This window comes from Uranotaenia lowii, chromosome 2 (genome assembly GCF_029784155.1).
Source record: "Uranotaenia lowii strain MFRU-FL chromosome 2, ASM2978415v1, whole genome shotgun sequence".
NCBI lineage: Eukaryota > Metazoa > Arthropoda > Insecta > Diptera > Culicidae > Uranotaenia > Uranotaenia lowii.
Genome location: NC_073692.1, coordinates 188,323,477 through 188,342,794, shown reverse-complemented (window position 1 = coordinate 188,342,794; position 19,318 = coordinate 188,323,477). Strand labels below are relative to the sequence as shown.

General features: G+C 41.7%; 2 protein-coding genes across 3 annotated transcripts in view; one reads left to right on the top strand and one right to left on the bottom strand.

Annotated features, from left to right (window-relative positions):
* Positions 1-1,035: 1,035 nt before the first annotated feature.
* Positions 1,036-5,854, bottom strand: LOC129744759 (UV radiation resistance-associated gene protein). The gene is made up of 6 exons (XM_055737453.1): positions 4,863-5,854; positions 2,388-3,824; positions 2,034-2,185; positions 1,895-1,969; positions 1,488-1,826; positions 1,036-1,385 (listed from the first exon to the last, which is right to left on the bottom strand). The coding sequence occupies exons 2-6, from the start codon at positions 3,819-3,821 to the stop codon at positions 1,247-1,249; spliced, it is 2,139 nt and encodes a 712-aa protein (XP_055593428.1). The 5' UTR covers positions 3,822-3,824; positions 4,863-5,854; the 3' UTR covers positions 1,036-1,246.
* A 1,392-nt stretch (positions 5,855-7,246) lies between these two features.
* Positions 7,247-19,318, top strand: part of LOC129749141 (uncharacterized) — a 34,259-nt gene continuing 22,187 nt past the window's right edge. The window contains exon 1 of one of the 2 annotated variants that reach the window (XM_055744029.1): positions 7,247-7,804. In XM_055744029.1, the coding sequence (XP_055600004.1) occupies positions 7,321-7,804 (484 nt within the window). In that variant the 5' untranslated portion in view covers positions 7,247-7,320. The remainder of the gene's footprint in view (positions 7,805-19,318) is intronic. The other variant, XM_055744028.1, reaches the window with a different exon arrangement.

The following is a 19,318-nucleotide window of genomic DNA, read 5'->3' as shown; positions in this document are numbered from 1 at the left end:
AGTTCGGATTTCAGCGGCTAGGCTTCGCCGCCACGAGTTTCTGGACCTGCCTCTTCTTCGATGACCTTCTGGATTCCAATCTAGCGCCTCTCTGCAAATCTCGTTTTCATCTTTTCGCAGCGTGTGCCCAATCCATCTCCACTTACGTTCCCGAAATTCGACTTCTAGCGCCCTTTGATGACACCGGCGATGTAGTTCCTCATTCGAGATCCAGTTGCCAGGCCACCAAGCGCGGATGATATTCCGCAGGCAGCGGTTTACAAATACTTGCAATTTTTGCGTCGTCACCGCATATGTGCACCAAGCTAAGCTTCGCACCCGTACAGCAATACGGATTTGACGTTTGAGTTGAAGATTCGGATTTTTGTGAAGGGGGCCGTAATAGTCGCGGCGACTCAACAGTTAAAAAAAAAATTTAAACAAGGGACAAGGAAGGGGTTTACAGGGGGTTTTCTTCTTATTATCAGTTTTCCATTAGGGTCCGGTGGTGGCCTGCTGTATCTGTGGCTTCGGTAGTTACGATTTGATATCGGTTTCCTTCCTTCTTCAGGAATGTGTCGCACCCGTTGGAAAGAAGAACAAGTTGTGTACTGTATATTCACAGTACACAATCCAACTGGCCTACTGTGTTTAGAAATATGTTGATCAAAAGTCGATCACGCTTCCTATGCAGAGTAGTCTGTTGTACGGCAAAGGCGTACAACCACACTTTTATGCTTTCCAATACAAAAATGCCCTAGGCTTACAGTTTCAACACCTATCCAAAACTTTATCCTACGAAGCTCATCTGATGCTTGCCTATCCGCCTATCATTTCATCTCGCCACACGTGTCAATGAACATATTAAATCAGTTTACTGTTTCTTTTTTTTTACAGAAAGATATTGAGATTGTAAAAAGGAACCGTATCCGTATTCAGCGATGACGATAATGTTTTTGAAAATTATTCATCAGTCTGGTCAAGGGCATAAGGTTTCACACGACGGAATTATTGTTTGATTAATCAGGCAGTCATCGGAAGAAAAAATGTTAGCACTTGTTTCAACCACTTCGTTCCATTATATTTGAATGCCCCAACTGCTCTAAACGTACTATGAGATATTGATCGAAAATTTATCTACAATTGTCCAATAAATAATAACTTTGCTAATCAAATTCGTTAAACTGTTATGCCTGCTAGATACAACACGTGTGTAGCACTTTCTAAATTAATGTCAACAGAAATCTGGTCCAGTTGCCTGAAAAACTCAAAAGTTTTTATCGAATCCGGCAACGCGCAACTGCCCCTGGGCCGACAGAATAGGGTCCGAAGAAAACTTCCCGTTGTGCTTTTCGTTGTTGCTGGTTTTCCCGTTGTCGCCGTAGTTGTCCACCGATCTTGATATTCTGTAATAGTTATAAATTTGTTTTCAATTTTTCAGATAATGTACGGTCAACATCTCAGAAAACATAAAACACACTATAATTGCTGCAATACCTACTACTCACCTTGGTGAAGAATTGCTCTCTTTGAAACCTGTCACCGCAAGTTGGTTATTGTTTGGGATATGATCGTGATGATTGAAAGTAATGGGTGTGTCCAATTCGATCGAAGACGAACCAGACAAATTAGATTGAACGGCCTGGAATGGATCTTCGACATCGCGACTTGCGACCACGTTGGCCGACGCCACGTTCATGATATCATGCAGATTGGCTAGCGTAGCTCGAGGATCACCTCGACTGAGGCTAAGATAGTACTTCAGTTGGGAAATATTTTGATTCAAAAGGAACACGGCGTACAAAAGTGCATTGGTTGGGGGTCCCGAGCGGCAGTAAAGTGGAAATCTGAAAGAAAAGAAGACATGGTTCACTTCACACTCGGTTAGTGCAAAGTCAGACCAAATGATGCTTACTCTCGATCTACTGTTGGTAGAACCTTGATGCAGTCGATCATCTTCGAGCGAGATCCTTCATATTTTATTGGATTCCTTTAACATCAAAACAGATACATGAATTGTCAATGATACAGTAATTGAAATATAAATCAACAACCTTAGCGGGATATTCAAGATCGATGAACACATCATCACAGCATGAGCCACGTATCCGAGGGCAACGCTTAGCGCCAGCGCCGGCGTTGCATCCGTGTAGGATTCGGCATTTGGTAGCGGGACATCGTTTATTGTGTAAGTATCATTATTGTTCTGGAAAATACATTTTTATTTTTCATTTTTAGTAACTATAAATATGTAGCGACAGGGCTTAAATATTTGAAATGCTTTGTTGAATGATCAGGTCTACCTTTACCTATTCAGTAAAAACAAAACTGAAAACGAATTTCCAGAACGTTTATGAGAGGCCATGTTATATGCATACTTATATGAATAATATTTATGGTTTAGATACCTTCTTGATACAATAAATTTCGTTCATTCCTCGAAGCAATCGATGTCTGGCCATCAGCACCTTGGCTCGTAAATTGCGATAGCTTTCTTTCTCGCTTGCGTATGCAAGCTTCTGCTGGTACAGACTTTCCTTTTCCCGACCACAATTTCTATAGTTATCCATAAGGCTGGATTCTCCGTCGATATTTGCGTCGGTTGAGTTCGTCAGTTTTTGCTGCAGCTGCCTAATCCGGGTACGCATTCGTTCTTTTTCTTGCTGCAGTACTCGCACTCGAAACCGAGCCAACTCAATCTGTCGCCGCAGGTCTTGAGCTTTGAGGAGTATTTCGGGTTTTAGCGGTTCGCGTTCTTGATACAACAGCTTACTCAATTGTTTTCCCATCCCGCCTCTGTTCTGCTGACTGAAGGATTGAGTTCGATAAACAAGCTGTTTGTCGGAGAACAGCTCCAGATTGAGGCAATATGCGCTTTTCATACAAATACGATCGGTTATCTCTTTCGCGCTTTCAGATTCATATTTTATTCGCCGTTGACGTTCCTGCACTGCAAGAAGCCTCTGAACATCGTAGCTGGGTCGTATTTCCGATTTCAAAAACTCCATAAATATGTAACGTATTTTAAGGTTCATTTCTGCCTCAGTTGGTGTTGGACTCACAGTAGCGTTCCGAACAGGAAACGTATAACGATATTCTGGAGAACTAGATAAAGGTACCGCGCGGCTGGACACCGATGATGAAGGAGATGTCTCATGCTTTCCTAGTTTTGCATCTATTCCCAGGAGGTTGTTTGAAGAGTACCAGTGTTGATGAGAAGTCTTGTTGCTAATGCTACTATCACAGAGCAAATCAGTGGTTCTGTTGTAGAATAACCCTAATTTTTTGCCACTGTCACCGTCAAGGGCAAACATTGGTGTTTTAGAATCATCAGGCACCAAACTCAGAGACATTCTCTGCTCGTCTCCGTCTAAAATGTTATCAGCAGATGTGAAAAACCCTCCATGCAACTGGAAAACTAAAGTGTTTTCCCTCAGGCGTTTTTCACTTCTTCGAGCCAATGGAACCAACCCAGAGAAATAAACTCCCCACAGGAAGAGCAATTTGTCCTCGGTTTCTCTGGTGCTGTCGGAATCCGTGATAGTCGAACAGCTTTCCTCCTCAAGCGGCTTGTGTTGCCACACTCGAACACACACACATCTTAGAGACGATTTAATCATCGTTGGGCAATTGATTTCCGGCCATAGCACGTTGTTGTGGATATCCAGCTTTTCACTGGTGTAGAAAGGCGCAGACATGGTTGTTGTGTGCAATGTGTAATAGATCGAGCATTTCGGATAGTCGCAGCGAATGTTGTGACCCGAAATTTGTATTAAGCTTCGCAGTCGTAGTTGTTGAGTCGACAATGGACTCCAATCACGGCATCTTGGTCGGTTGAACATTTTCTGTGCGAGGAAAAGTAAGGGAACAATTGTCAGTTTAATTGATGTTTTAAAAATGGTTCGAAGTTAGATTGGAAAGGTTGAAAAAAAGGAATGAACCGAAAAAATCATCAAGTGGTGAGCTATTCAGGAAAATATGTTCATGGTTATTCTTAAGAACTCGTTCTGTTTTCCAAAGAAAATCTCCATAAATATTTTTTCCAGATCATATCCAGAGCAAGTTAAAATACCTTATAAAAGAAAATTTAAAAAAGCAGAATAAAACTTTTAAAATAGTTGCCAGTGGGCGTGGGATTACATTTCCATCTCCAACTATTTATTTGTGATTGTGGCTTAGTTCAAAAAGGTGTACAAGTTCGGCCAACACTGGCTTTAGCTGTCTCGTAGAGACAACTTTAAGGAAAAAAGCTAACCTTTTGTTAAATGACATTTGAATATGGTAAGATCGTGCTTTTAGAGTTTTATTTTCATGATTTAAGATACGCTTGTTAGTGGAAACACATTTACAAATTAAAATGTTCATAGCATCATTTGAACTTTTTAAACTGGGTATGACAAATTCTGGATCAACAATTAAGGTGGATTTCAGTAGTCAATCAAGCTAAGCTAAGCCATAAAGAAACTGAAAATGTTTGAACTGAAACATCAAATGTTATTTTAGATTTCATTCCTAAACAGCTGTTATATTTTCGATTAATCATCTTAATTTTTTTCTGATTTTAGTCCTGCGAGGAACAGGCTGACCACCTTTGATCCAGTATAGAGAAAGAAATTATTACAACATATGGAACAGACGAGCCAGAGGTTTATCAGTGCTATTTCCAGATTGTATTTACATTAACCATGACTAACATTTATCGAGCGATTTTTGTTGTATCTGTATGCAAGTGGAGAAAACAATGGTAAGGTCATCCTAATTAGATTACTCGCTCTCGATTTGAAAGCTATGAATAGATCAGTTTCAAATTGTTACTTTGATAACGTTGATCAATATTAAAGCTAGCCAGGAAGAGTTTTAAGCAAGAACAATCAATTCCTTACCTCATTTTTTGGTATCTGCTCCTATCGTCAAGGAATCTTTTGTCGCAGCTGTTCTTTTTGCGTATGGGCGACTCGATATTGCAAATTTTGGGCGATCAAACTAGAAACACGAAAATCGCTTTTACAATTTGATGCTCAGCTAGCCCATCCAATTCATGATGCGATCGCACAGAAAAAATACACCAATTTTCCAGCAAATAGTATAAAATCCAAAAAAATTGAAAGAGAAAATTTTACTGTTTTTTGTTTGATTTCAAGTCTGTCAAAACCAACCCCCTGGCAACTTGACAGTTCTGGCGAGTTTCGTGTGCCTGATTCAAAATCGCAGATGTCGCATGTGTACCGCTTGTTTACGTACTTTTCGAGCCATGCGTATGGAAAGGGCCCATCATCAAATGTGGTGCGAATCAGGCAAATTCATAACTTTCGAATGAATGAAGAAAAGATTCAACCGAAATTATTATACACATTCAATAATCTACCTATTCATTTATTGTATAGTAACAGTTTTTCCATAAAACAAGAAATGTTCTGCTATAATGTGAAAGTTTTGCTATTCTAAAATTTTCATATGTATCACAGTTTATGAAAATCACTTGATGATTGTTGTGGTAATGTTTTGTTTTACATTTATTGTGTACGATTGTCCACAATAGTTTCGGTGGAAGGGATACTTGTTCCGAAAAACTGCCGATTATCAGTGGATTATTTTGATCAGTCCAGAAGTTTTAGACCTAATAAATGACACAAAGATTTACGTCTGTGAGTCGTTTGCATCGACTTAACTTTTGAAAACAGATCGTTTTTACATAACTGAGCTAAACATTTTCAAATTCGAATCATTTTTTCATTTGTTGAATCAATTGAAAGAGAATATATTTCAATATGCGTCCTTTCGACATATTAAGTCGCTTGATTTTCGATTTGACAGAACCAGAGAACCAGAAAAAACTGGCACACGCGATTTGTATGGGAAACGTCAAGTTGCCAGGGGGTTGGTCAAAACATTTCGAAGAACGATCGGGACGAACATTTGAAAAGGATGTATAAACCACCACATCCAAGAACCACACTGTTAAAAATAAGTAGGTTAATTAATATTAATTCAGTTGGTTCAAACCAAAGCGAGTACAGCTACTTACTTACTTACTTACTTAATGATCCCGCGCCGATCCTCCGGTGCATAGGGCCGTGGTAAAAGACCTCCACTGCTGACGATCCGGAGCCAGCGACTTCACCTGGTCCCAGTCAAGATTATCGTCGACAGTTCGGATTTCAGCGGCTAGGCTTCGCCGCCACGAGTTTCTGGGTCTGCCTCTTCTTCGATGACCTTCTGGATTCCAGTCAAGCGCCTCTCTGCAAATCTCGTTTTCATCTTTTCGCAGCGTGTGCCCAATCCATCTCCACTTACGTTCCCGAATCTCGATTTCTAGCGCCCTTTGATGACATCGGCGATGTAATTCCTCATTCGAGATCCAGTTGCCAGGCCACCAAGCGCGGATGATGTTCCGCAGGCAGCGGTTTACAAATACTTGCAGTTTTCGCGTCGTTACCGCATATGTGCACCAAGTTTCGCACCCGTACAGCAATACGGATTTGACGTTTGAGTTGAAGATTCGGATTTTTGTTCGTAGAGAGAGCCCGTAGAGTACAGCTACGGGTGTAAGCAATTTGAGAAAAAGTAGGCAAGGGGTACCAAAAGTTTCTCAGTGGTGGAGAGTGGAGACGGGGCGCTTTTTGAAAGCCAGTTCGCCAGTTCGCCTACCATATGCCTACCATTACGATTACATGTCACAATATGGTCGATTCCGTGTTTTGGAATCCTAACACAGCTGTATAGTCGCCATGATTCAAACCGTTCAAACCCGATCAAACCGACATTGCTAAAGTAAGTATGGCTCCAAACACTGCACAAAATCCACACAGCCTTATAGTTTTTTGAAATGTGAATCCCATTTGAAAATAACGTGTGTCCACACATATGGAATACAAAATTTAAAATTATGACTTTTATAATCGGCACATAAAAATTATAAAACACATGTATACATCTAGGCGTTTACTTGCTTGCCTACTCAAAGGCGTTTCAATTTGTTCGAATTATTTTTTCGGAGGGAAACATTGTGAGGTGTATTGGATGATACGTACATGTCTCGCGTTCGTATTCCACTGGAACAAAAATAAGAATTCCGCATCGGAAAATCAGCAGCAGACCCGTATGCGAATTTACAAAGTGACGTTAATTCCCGGCAGGACAGTTTGTCCACCAGATTCGACTGGTATATCCACATCGACGAGGAAATGCTTAAATATTTAATAAGAAATAGTTTCTCCTCAGGAAACGTGTATGATTTTCCATTTTTGGGTTATCGAAAACTCATGACTGATTTTTTTTGTTTGTCGTGTAAAGCGTGTCGTGTTTGTTTATCATGCCGGTTTTTATTCCACAAAAAGTGAAATGAATCTGAATTTTATGTTAACAGAAATATCCCTGCAGCTTTTGGGGAACAAATTTTACGATGTAAACGGCCAAGAGACAGATAACCTGAAGGATTTGTTTTCGGCACAAACCGGTGGCACGCCAGTTCAACCACAGCAGCGAAGTATACACAACGGGCAGCAGAAGCGTCAAAAGGAATCGGATTTTTTATCCCAAATAGGATTGCCAAATGGATTCGATAGTCTGCTCGAAGACAGCGAACAATATGTTGAAAGCCAGTTTCGTGAATTTATAGAAACCCTGAGGGACCGAGTCGAGTGCATGGCTTCCTCTGGTGAAGGCGGTCAGCCCAGCGCATCGGTGGGCAGAAGTAAATGGCAATTTCAGACCGAGCTCAGCGAAATGCGTATACGATCTCAGCGAGAGTTGGTCAGGATGGTTAGCCATTCGAAGCAGATGATGAACCTGTTCCTAGAAACACTGCAACCGGACGCTGATCGAAGTGAGTATTGAAATTAAAATTAAATTTTATTTCTGATTTTCCAAAGTTCAACAAGGCTGCATTTTAATTTCATTGAAAATTTTGGTTTAGCAAGCTTTCATAAATTTTGCCTCTTAAATTGTATGCAACGAGTATACCAGCTTGCAAGCTTGCACAACAATACTTTTTTATTGGTGTACGTTGTGTGCATTCTTTATATACTTATAATGTTCAATGAGGCGCGCAACCACTTGTTCCCAGATAACATGCCAACGTGTTGTTGGAAGCATTTCTACATAAATATTTCATGGCATAAATTTTATCTAAATAATTGCTTTCTGGAGGAGCAAAGAGATCCTGCAACGGCAATTCTAACAGCCCGACATCAGCTACGAAAAAATCATGTTGCAAAGTTGAGTTACAAAATGATTCTGCACTGCAAAGGTCTTTTGAACAAGGTTACCTCAATCCATAGTACATGGAAAATATATTTTTAAAGTACTATGCCCTCAACTCACCTCAGCTGCCGAATCGCACATTCAGCCATAAGTATATTGAAAAAAAATTTGAAAGCTGGCTGAAGTGTTTGCGGTGGGGACGCATTTTATTGTTTTCGAGATTAGCAATATAAACCGTAGAATGGTTAATCAGGACTGTTGCGACAGTTTACTCCGCTAGTGTCAATCCGTCAGTACGGAGAAAACAAACAACAGGGCATATAGCCATAGATTCTAGGACTAGATGAGTTAGCAAAATCGAAACGTGTTCAAAGGCGCGCGATTGAATACACATTACGAACAGGTGTTAAAGTTCCGTTTAGCTATTAAATTACGAAGTTACCGAGTAAATTGAGGACACTGAGAGATATTGTTAGTTGGCACAGGCAATCGGACTGTTTTTTTTTTTTTGTAATTTCTTTATTTGAAACGGCTCATACCTTTAGGCTTTAAGGAGCCAAACTCGTTTTGTTTGATTACAATTGTGTGCTTATATCTAGTTCACTTTTTGAAGAAAAGGTAGAAGATAGATAGGGAAATGTGAAAATAAAAAGAATTATAGACGAAGATCAATAGCTTTCAGGAAAAGATATATTTCGAACATGTAGTCCAAGTCTATCACAGCCAGCACATCTCTCACTGGAACATAGGGTGGTTTTCCTCGGGCCCTAAGGGAGTCTATAAAATTCGTTCTGGCGACAAGATGGACCTCGCACGACCAAACAATATGCTCGATGTCATGGTAACCTTGGCCACAACCACATAGATTGCTGCCAGCAATATCAAAACGATAGAGTACCGCGTCTAAGGAACAATGATTGGACATGAGACGGGAAAATATACGAATAAAATCCCGACTCAAGTTCAATCTATTAAACCATGGTTTAAGGCTTACCTTTGGGATAATCGAGTGGAACCACCGACCCTGCTCATCCTCGTCCCATTTGCGCTGCCAGTTGACAAGAGAGTTTCTTCGAGCCAAATAGTAAAATTAACTGAAGACGATTTCACGTTGATACGTGTCGCCTTCCATCGCTCCCACCTTTGCCAGAGAGTCTGCCTTCTCATTGCCCACTATCGAGCAATGAGAGGGAACCCAAACAAAGGTGATGGTAAAGCGACGTTTTGATAAAGCACTCAAATTATTTCGTATCTTCTCGAGGAAGTATGTAACCGGTACACCAGCTACTAGTAAAACCAACAACAGAAATTCCTTTATAACCTTTAAATAAATTAATTAAGAGCCATTTAGAAACTAAATAAAATGAAACAATAACAATCAAATTAATTATTCATAAAGTACCTCCACTTAGAACTTAAAATTAATATAAAGATTTCGAAAAATAAAATCAACGAAGAAAGTTGAGCGAATGAATCCTCCTGCCAGGTACCACCCTAATTAATCATTAACCGAATCATCATTAACATCAAAAACGCGCCTGTAGATGTATTCGATCACCCGACACATTTTTGGAGTAGAAAGTATGGTTTAGAGAGTCATCTTCCAGATGATCACCGACTGCAAGCTTGTTGTGCACCAGGTGAATGACCTCTTTCGGGATGCCTTTGTGCACCTAGGTTTGGAAGAGAAAAGGTTTGGTCTTTGGTCTCGGGTTTGGAAGGGGAAGACAAGGCTGCATTGTAAAATCGCGGAAAAGAGAGTTGTTTGTTTAACTTCTCGATTAGGTCTTCGTATCGGGTAGTTCCGGTACGAAGTTGAACTAGATCAAGAAGGCTGATTTCAGATGCGACTTCCTGAACCACTTAATCGTGAAGTTCAGTTGGGTAAAGACCGTTTAATTCGCGTGGTAATTTTTTTCACCTGTGATCCGTGAACCAGTGTTCCGGTTATTAATTAGCCCTTTTTGTGTTTTCCGCTTAGCTCGCAGTTAAGTTAAAGGCATCGTAGGAAAGTGTAGTGTCAAAAAAAGCACAGGAAAACAGTGCTTACTCAGTCAGGTAAGGCGTGAGAACGCTGGTGCAATGCCGAACGTTACGTAAAACGCAACTTGTTTTTGCAACAGATTTGAGAAGCCCACTACAGCTTTCTCAAGCAGCCGTTTCATCAACCGTCGATCCCGCCGTGACGATCCGGGAATCTGCCGAGACCACCTAGAAAGCCACCAGGAACCGCCGGGACGAAATATCATCTCTGGAGCGTACACGCGGCAGTGCCAAGGGTATTAGGTCAGCGGAATTCTTCTATTTTTGAAAACGAAAATTCCTAACCGAAATTCGTTCATTAGCATTTGCACCACCCCCACAATATTCTTCGATTCGACGAAATCTTCGACCAGCTGTGGCAGCCGGGAGATCTCGGCAAAAAGTTTCGCTGAACGCATGGGATCACATTGGATCCAACCACGCGTTCAGCCATAATCACCTGCATAGCTGTTCATCATCTTTGCCGATAGCCCGTCACCAGCGCATCTGCCGGGAGAGCACATCGACGGTTCACCGCGAGGAGCAGCAGAACCGGGGAAACATCAAAAACCCCCGTTAGTATAAGGAAATAACGTGAGTACTCACCTATGGCCAACTTTGTTTATTAGCGATGTACATGTACATTTTTTATGAACGGCATGCAACTATAGCCGCTTATGTTGCAATTTGAAAATTTCATCCTACGACGATAATTTTATATGCGATCGACGTAATTTGGACTGGCGAGCCGGAAAAGTAGCCCATTTCCACCCCCGCAAAGAAAATTCAAATCGTTTGTATGGGGAAAATTTTAACGATCGAGCGCACCGTAAAGGATCGAAAAACCAAGCGTCTCCACCAGCACTAACAGCAGAAATTCGAAACAGACACACAACATTGTAAAACGAACACACGACAGTAGAGTCCGAAATAAAAAGGATCCAATGAATGTACCTAACTAAACCGTCTCAGGTATTTTGGACCGGAAACACTAGAGGGATGATGACATAATTGGGGCATTGGGAAGGGGATCACAGGTATTCGTTGTTGCGTTTGCTTTATTTACAGCGGTGATTGGCTGCGAATCCAATCACGGTCTTTTCTCATTCCTGATCAAGTTAAGAGGGTGGGAATTCGTCCGTTAGTTTTCAGATTTCTCTCGTTCAACTTTTTAGCGAACAACGAATAATCCCCCTTTCCGTGATTTTGCGGGCTGTTCTCGTTTTCGGGGCGGATTCGAATTCGAAGCCGAAGTACGGATCCCTTTTCAGAGACCCTTCTGCTTCTTTCCCAAAATAGGGAACCAAAAAAGGAACTTACGTCCGAGTCTCATTCAGCTGGGCAAACCAAGACTAGGTGGGTGGTCTTCCGTAAGGAAGTGGCGCTTAAGCCACCCGCTAACGAAACGGAAGTGTGTCGGGGCTCGCGTTATATTTGGCGCCCAACAATACAAGGCTTTTTTTTAAGAATCGTTTGACGTCAATTTCGACGCTTTTTAATACAAGATTTTTTTCGATCGATGCATCTACTTTGTTTGATTGATATTTCATTTTCGGCAAATTGAAGGGAATAAAAGAATAAACCATTTAAGTTTCGTTCAAACATTTATTGAACATAGAAATCGTTCAGAAAACAGTGAAATTGCTTCATTGCACATTCCAACCTTATCGTGGTACATTTTTGTTTCTTATTTAGTTTTTACATTTACATAATCTTAATTTCTAAACATATTTTTCTCATTAGTTAATACATTTTTTTTTCTCGTTACTTTATTAAATTCTTTGGCTCTTTTGTACATAAATAAGTTTTTTTTCTTCTTTTACTTTTTCTGCAATAATATTTGGTTCGCTCACATTAGTGGCAGTATTTTTTTTTTTCTCTTCATCATATATTTGCATTATTTTTTTTTTCCTCGTATCATAATTTCGGTTATTGGTTTTACATTTATATATATTTTTTTTGCAATTCATACCGTTACATCTAGGAATTCCTTAGACATTTTTTGTAAATTTGTTACCCAAGCAAGCTTTCATACTTTGAGCTATTTTTTTCCATCCAGAGGGAAATTTATTAGTAAAAATCTTAGTTGTCTTACGCAAGAATGATGCGTTTCTTCCCTAGACCGGAAGATTTGAACGAGGAGGAGATTAATTATGAGCTAATGATTAGGAATCAGCCAGATACGGTCATGAGATCGGATTTGTGTGGTAAACAAAGATGTTTAAGGAAACTTTTTCATAAAGACCGAAAAGAGAAAGTGGACCACGCTTCTGGGATTAACATCTTAGAGGAAGCCCCGCATATAGAAGGCAGAATAGAAAACCTTAAGAGGTCTTTGGACAAAAAAGTTGAGGCAAAATTCGAATCTCGGGTGTTCCATTACTGGATGAGAGTACATCGGTCGCTAACCGCGAACGAAGAACAGGAGATCATTAGAGCTAAATTACTCGGGAAAATCGATAAAATGATAGACCAGTACAAATTAGGATCCAACCCATCAGGAAAGGATCAGGAACAGTCCCAAGAAGAGAGTGAAGGGGCAGGGGCATTAGAACAACATCCGAAAGAAGTCGAAAAGAAAGCTTGGGGACCGGTAGATCAACATCAATTCGACCGTTCATGGGAGAAGAAGCAATTTCCCGAACTAGAACCTATAGAATCTAGTCTTACAAGAACAGGTACGAAAAAGAAGTCATCAGGTAAAACCGAATCAGGAACCATCACGCGGTCAGAGTTAAACGACATACTTCGGGAAAATAATAAAACATTAGAAGAATCCTTCGAACGTGAAAGACAATTATTGTTGAAAACTATTCACGAAAAGGATGCACGCATAACCCAACTATTGAACTCAAGGGATTTTAAAACCCAGCAGAATCCTCGCAGTTTTAACCAACTTCAACCCGAATCAGATTCGGATTCTGATAGGGAGATTATTCGTTCGAATAGGATAGGTCGGAATCCAAGAAGCAGAGAAGAGTCTTCGGACAGCGCTCATGCTAGAAATAACTTTCCTAACTTCCAACCTGTACTCTCACAAGCCAGGCGAAGCTTTGATTCGTCAGGGTCAGTACTTCTTCGTGAAGACTTGAATAACTTCAACAGGTACCGACGAGAACACGTAGGCAGAGTCGAAAAATGGAAAATCCGTTTCAACGGGGACCCTAAAGCGTTAACAGTCGAAAACTTTCTGTACAAGACGAATAAATTATCAGAACGAGAAGGTGTGTCGAAACATACGCTTCTGAGAGACATCCACATGCTTTTGGAGGGCACCGCGGCGGATTGGTTTTTTACCTACGTCGACGATTTAAACACATGGGAAAACTTTGAGACTAAAATAACACAGCGCTTTGGAAACCCCAACAGGGACCAAGGTATTAGGTATAAAATCCAAGAACGGAAGCAGCTACGAGGAGAGACGTTTGTTGCATTCCTGTCTGAAATCGAGAAAATGAACCGCATGCTTACCCAGCCACTATCGCGACGAAGAAAGTTCGAAGTGGTATGGGACAACATGCGACACCACTATCACTCGAGATTGGCGACCACCGAAATCCAAGATCTAGAACATCTTACAATTCTGAACCACAGGATAGACGCGACTGATTATAGCCTGCAGCATCACCAGACGGAATCCTCAAATCGTAGACCATTAAACGCCATCGAGTTGGACGACGAGGAATATTGGTCCGACGGGGCAACACCGTTATATGCAATTCAAGGACCTACGACACCGCATTTCAGAACACAACAGCCGCACGTAGGAACTCGTCCAAACTACCAAATGCCCGAAGGTCAACAAAGGCTTCGACAGCAAAACTACCCATCTGGGAATCAGACGCCCTGGCAAAATCGGAAACCACCCGGAAGATATCAGCAAACGAACACCACACTTCATCAAGGGACGTCAACCACCTTAAACAGTCAGAACACGGCTGACCAGTCACCAGGAAGCCAACCTATAAGACCGACAGAGGAGAGGCCAACTTATGGAGAAGGTTGCTGGAACTGCAAAGACGTAACCCACAATTGGAGGCAATGTCCGAAACCACGAATAGTGTTTTGCTTCGGTTGCGGAAGTCTGGGGAGGACAGTAAGAACTTGTGACAGATGCTCAAAAATTCCACAGGGTCAAACTGTTCATAACAGACAGGGAAACGAATAGAGGGGTGTGAGCGGGGGAATTCTAGCACTCTGCAAAAAATTAACATTCCCATTAAATTAAACGACACAATATTCGATCCTTTTACACAAGTTTATCACATAAAATTACACTTCAAAAAATGCCCACACATCAAAGTCAAGGTATTCGACACAGAAATCGAAGCCCTTCTAGATTCAGGCGCAGGGATAAGCATCCTGAACTCAATCGACCTAATCGAAAAATACGACCTCAAAATACAGCCAGCAAATTATCAGGTGTCCACTGCAGATGGAACTAGGTACAAATGCTTAGGCTACCTGAATATACCTTTTTCATTCAAAGGACTCACAAAAGTCGTCCCCACGATTATCGTCCCAGAAATATCCAGGACACTTATTCTGGGAGCAGACTTTTGGGACTCTTTCCAAATAAAACCTATGATAGACCTAGGGCACGGCCCTGAAGAGTTGGAAACCTCAGATGATGAAACGGGACCATTTTGTTTCTCAATCGAGCCAACAGAAAACCTCATCAAAATTGAAGAACCAGAAGAAGATGATACGTTAGATATCCCCATTTACGAAGGACCAACAGAATCTACGCCGGATCCAGAAGGAATCGAGACGGAGCACACCCTCTCAGATCAGCACAGAAAACTCCTCACCGACGTCATCAAGAGCTTCGAGCTTACATCTACAGGGAAACTGGGGAAAACTAATTTAATTGAACACGAAATAGTTCTAAAAGAAGGAGCCGTCCTCAGAAACCCGCCAATGTACAAGTGTTCGCCGTACATGCAGGATGCAATCAAGGCAGAGGTGGAACGTTTCAAAAAGCTCGACGCAATAGAAGAGTGCTTTAGCGAGTGGACCAATCCGCTGGTCCCGGTGCTGAAGAAGAACGGCAAGGTAAGAGTTTGCCTAGACTCTAGGAAACTGAATAAGCTTACGGTCAAAGACTCCTTCCCGATGCGCAACATGAACGACATTTTCTGTCGATTAGGTAAGGCCAAATACTTCTCGGTAATTGATTTGAAGGACGCATACTTCCAGATTCCTCTAAAGGAAAGCAGCAGGAACTTTACAGCTTTCCGCACACCAGAAGGAGTTTGGAGGTTCAAAGTGCTTCCATTTGGCATACAGAACGCGTCATTCAGTATGCAGAGACTAATGGCCAGAGCGTTAGGTTTCGACCTCGAGCCTAACGTCTTTGTGTATCTAGATGACATCGTCATCGCTTCAGATACCTTCGAAGAGCACTTGAAACTTCTCGAAGAAGTCGCAAAGAGACTCAGAATTGCAAGATTGACCATCTCTCTTGAGAAATCCAGGTTCTGCCGAAAACAGGTGGTTTACTTAGGATATCTTCTCAACGAGTTCGGAGTGGCAATAGACACTAGCAGAATTCAACCGATATTAGATTACGCACAGCCCAAAAACCAGGAGGACATAAGGCGACTATTGGGTCTTGCGGGGTTCTACCAAAAATTCATTAAGAATTATAGTAGAATCACTGCCCCGATTACAGACTTACTTTCCAAAGAACATAAAAAAATGAAGTGGACGGAACAAGCGGAAGAAGCCTTCAGGGAACTGAAATCAGTGTTGACGTCAGCGCCTATATTAGGGAATCCGGACTTTACCAAAATGTTCTCAATCGAATCGGACGCGTCAGACAGAGCGGTAGGAGCCGCTTTAGTACAGGAGCAAGACGGGGTGACCAGGGTAATTTCCTATTTCAGCAAAAAACTCAGCCGCACCCAGAGACGTTACTCAGCTGTTGAAAAAGAGTGCCTCGGCGTGTTGTTGGCAATTCAACATTTCCGGCATTACGTTGAAGGGGTGAAATTTCGAGTAGTAACGGACGCAAGAAGTCTGCTATGGCTTTTCAACATGGGAACCGAAACGGGGAACGCCAAGTTACTTCGGTGGGCTCTCAGAATTCAGGCATATGATTTTGATTTAGAATATCGGAAAGGGAAATCAAACATCACAGCAGACTGTCTATCAAGATCCATCCCTTTGGACTGCATCTCGTTAGCAACAGTTGATCTCAAACAGGACGAACTTCTTGAACAGATTAACCTAAATCCTAGCAAATTTCCCGATTACCGGATCATAGACGGTCAACTTCACCAGTATGTTCCTACGAAGACGAAATTCCAGGATCCAAGATTCGAGTGGAAAATTGTACCGAAAACCACAGACATCAACGGGATTATTAAAAGTATTCACGACAAGGCTCATTTCGGTGTCGAAAAAACACTAGCAGCCGTAAAGGAGAAATTTCATTGGCCCAAAATGAACCAAGCCATAAAAGCTTTTTGTCAGGAATGTTTAACATGCCAACTAAGCAAGTCGCGTAACTCTAACACCACTCCTCCGATGGGGACACAGAAGCCTGCGGAACACCCGTGGCAATTCGTGACACTGGACTACATTGGTCCATTGCCACCTTCCGGAAAAAATCGAAACACATGCCTACTTGTGGCCACGGATGTGTTTTCCAAATTCATCATGATACAACCTTTCAGGGAAGCTAAGGCTCATTCGTTGGCGGAATTCGTGGAAAATAACATTTTCAACCTCTTCGGAGTACCCGAAATCGTCCTGACCGACAATGGGTCACAATTCGTGTCCAAAGTGTTTAAAACACTGTTGGATAACTACCACGTCTCGCATTGGCTCACGCCGGCTTATCACCCTCAGGTGAATAACACCGAAAGGGTCAATCGAGTAATCGTAACCGCAATCCGAGCTACACTAAAGAAGGCACATTCCAGTTGGGCTGAAAATTTGCAACTCATAGCGAGTGCAATTCGAGATGCTGTGCATGTTTCGACGAAATATAGCCCTTACTTCATAGTATTTGGTAGAAACAGGATCTCCGACGGCCATGAATATGCTACCATGAGAGAACTCCAGTTATCGACCGAAACCACAGCGGAGAAGCAAACAGAACGGATGGACGAGCTCTTCAAGGAAGTGAAGCAAAATCTAGCGAACGCCTACGAAAAACATGCCAAAACATACAATCTTCGATCAAGCGCAAATTACCCGACGTACACGGTAGGAGAAACGGTGCTGAAGCAAACTTTCGACCTCTCAGATAAGGGAAAAGGTTTCTGCAAGAAATTGGCACCAAAATACGAGCAAGCCATCGTTAAGAAAATTCTCGGTTCAAACACCTACGAGCTCGAGAATCCTTCAGGAAAACGAATAGGAGTTTTCCACAGTACGGTGTTAAAACGTTTTCACCAGCCTAAAAGCGCGAACAACAATTCCTAACTTTTAATTTCGTAGATTATTTTCAAGCTATGCCACTTCTCAAGAAGAAACCAAAATGCAAAGAAACACCCAAAGGGGAAATAAAAAAAACTTTCGACGGACTCGCGAGAAACGACCTAGTTTATTTCTACGCTGAGGGAACCGAAAAACTAAGTTTAGACAGTAGACATAGATTATCATTTAACAGCTATGCAACGTAAAAGGGACTAATCATCGAAACAAAATACCATCTGGGAACATCTTCTTACTTCGATGGACTCGCGAGGAAGGGCCCTATGCTCTCCGAGCTGAGGGTACCGAAACCAATCGACACCGTCCTAACAGAGACCACCCCAAGCGCAGAGTGAGTCTAAGCCGATCCAATTTTACAAAAAAAAACCGAACGGAATCGATACGCGCAATTGTATATAGTTTAGTTGTTAGTACCCTAGTTCCCTAAGACCTAGATAAGGTAGTACTTAAGCTAGATTAGTAAGAAAACATGAAATATGAACTCACGGTTAACTTTTTAGGACAATTTTAGCTTCCGGTAAACGGGCAAGAGGGAGCGCTCTTTTGTCGGAATCCATGTGCGGCGTTGTCAGGCAACCACAATCCTCTGGCAGAACAATCTGACCGTCCCTGATCGGCATCAGCACCACTTTCGAAGAACTTCTACTTTCAACCCGGATGGGCACTCTTGATTCGGAAATCTGCTCACCCACCTAAAAACATAAAAACGTTTATTGGTTTGTTGTAGTAGTCACTTACCTGTTTCGATACAATCAACGCGAGATATGTAGAAATTCGCCGGAATCAGTCAACTCCACTGGACTCCACCGAAGACAAAGCCAGGAATAGCCAGGAATTGCCAGAGACCTACTTCTATCCGCCACCAGCTCCGAACGGAAAAGGAACAGTCCCACCTAGAGAAAAACAAAGGGAGGAAAACAAACATTCACATCGGATAATGGAACGACAATCTGTATGTTCACAGTCCTTGATCCGATACCGCAGAAACCGTTTATCACTCGGAACGTCATAGAGAGCGAAGCCACTTAGCCAAAACTTCCCGGCACCGGATAATTCGGATCAAATCGGCAAGATCCACCACGCACGGTTCACTGTCGAGGATTTACTCGAGTTTGTTTTGATTCTCGTTTGACGTTATGTACGTTGTTGGCATGAATGGGTGATAGTATGAGTGAGAGAGATGGTTGAAACTGTATAAATGTTTTGATGAACGGTTTAGATGTAGATGTAGATGCACAGTCGAAAATCGAACTGGTTTTAAAATTTTGACTTCTTGTAAGCGTTTGAAACAGTGGATATTGTTGAAGCGAACTAGAAGCAAAATTAGTTATTTTAAGTAAGAATGTCGGACTAGCCGCAATCTCGCCAAGTGTAGGGGAAGGTTAGGTCGAACAAACTTACAGATAATTTAGGTTTTTTTTTTTTTTGGGATCGGTAGAGGATTTGGTATTCGTAATCGGTAATTCCAGGTGTAGAATCCAAATCGCTCTAGGCGATTCGGATCCCATTTGTGATAACACAGTGGGTGATTTTTTTTTAGCTTTAGATAGTAGGTTTTTTTTTTTGAATGAATGGGGCCTTCAACAGTTACGTAACGTCAAACAGGGTCAAAACAATCTCCCGAAAAACTTCTTTGGTTTACCAACATTTTTTTTTTGTTTTTTTTTCT

What these genes read in the sequence shown, in the direction of transcription:
- LOC129744759 (XM_055737453.1), bottom strand. Translation starts at nt 3,821, where the DNA reads ATGTTCAACCGACCAAGATGCCGTGATTGGAGTCCATTGTCGACTCAA. An exon ending in ATCTTGAATATCCCGCTAAG is followed by an intron (nt 1,970 to 2,033) that starts GTTGTTGATTTA and finishes TTGATGTTAAAG; the next exon opens with GAATCCAATAAAATATGAAG. An exon ending in CTACCAACAGTAGATCGAGA is followed by an intron (nt 1,827 to 1,894) that starts GTAAGCATCATT and finishes CTTTTCTTTCAG; the next exon opens with ATTTCCACTTTACTGCCGCT.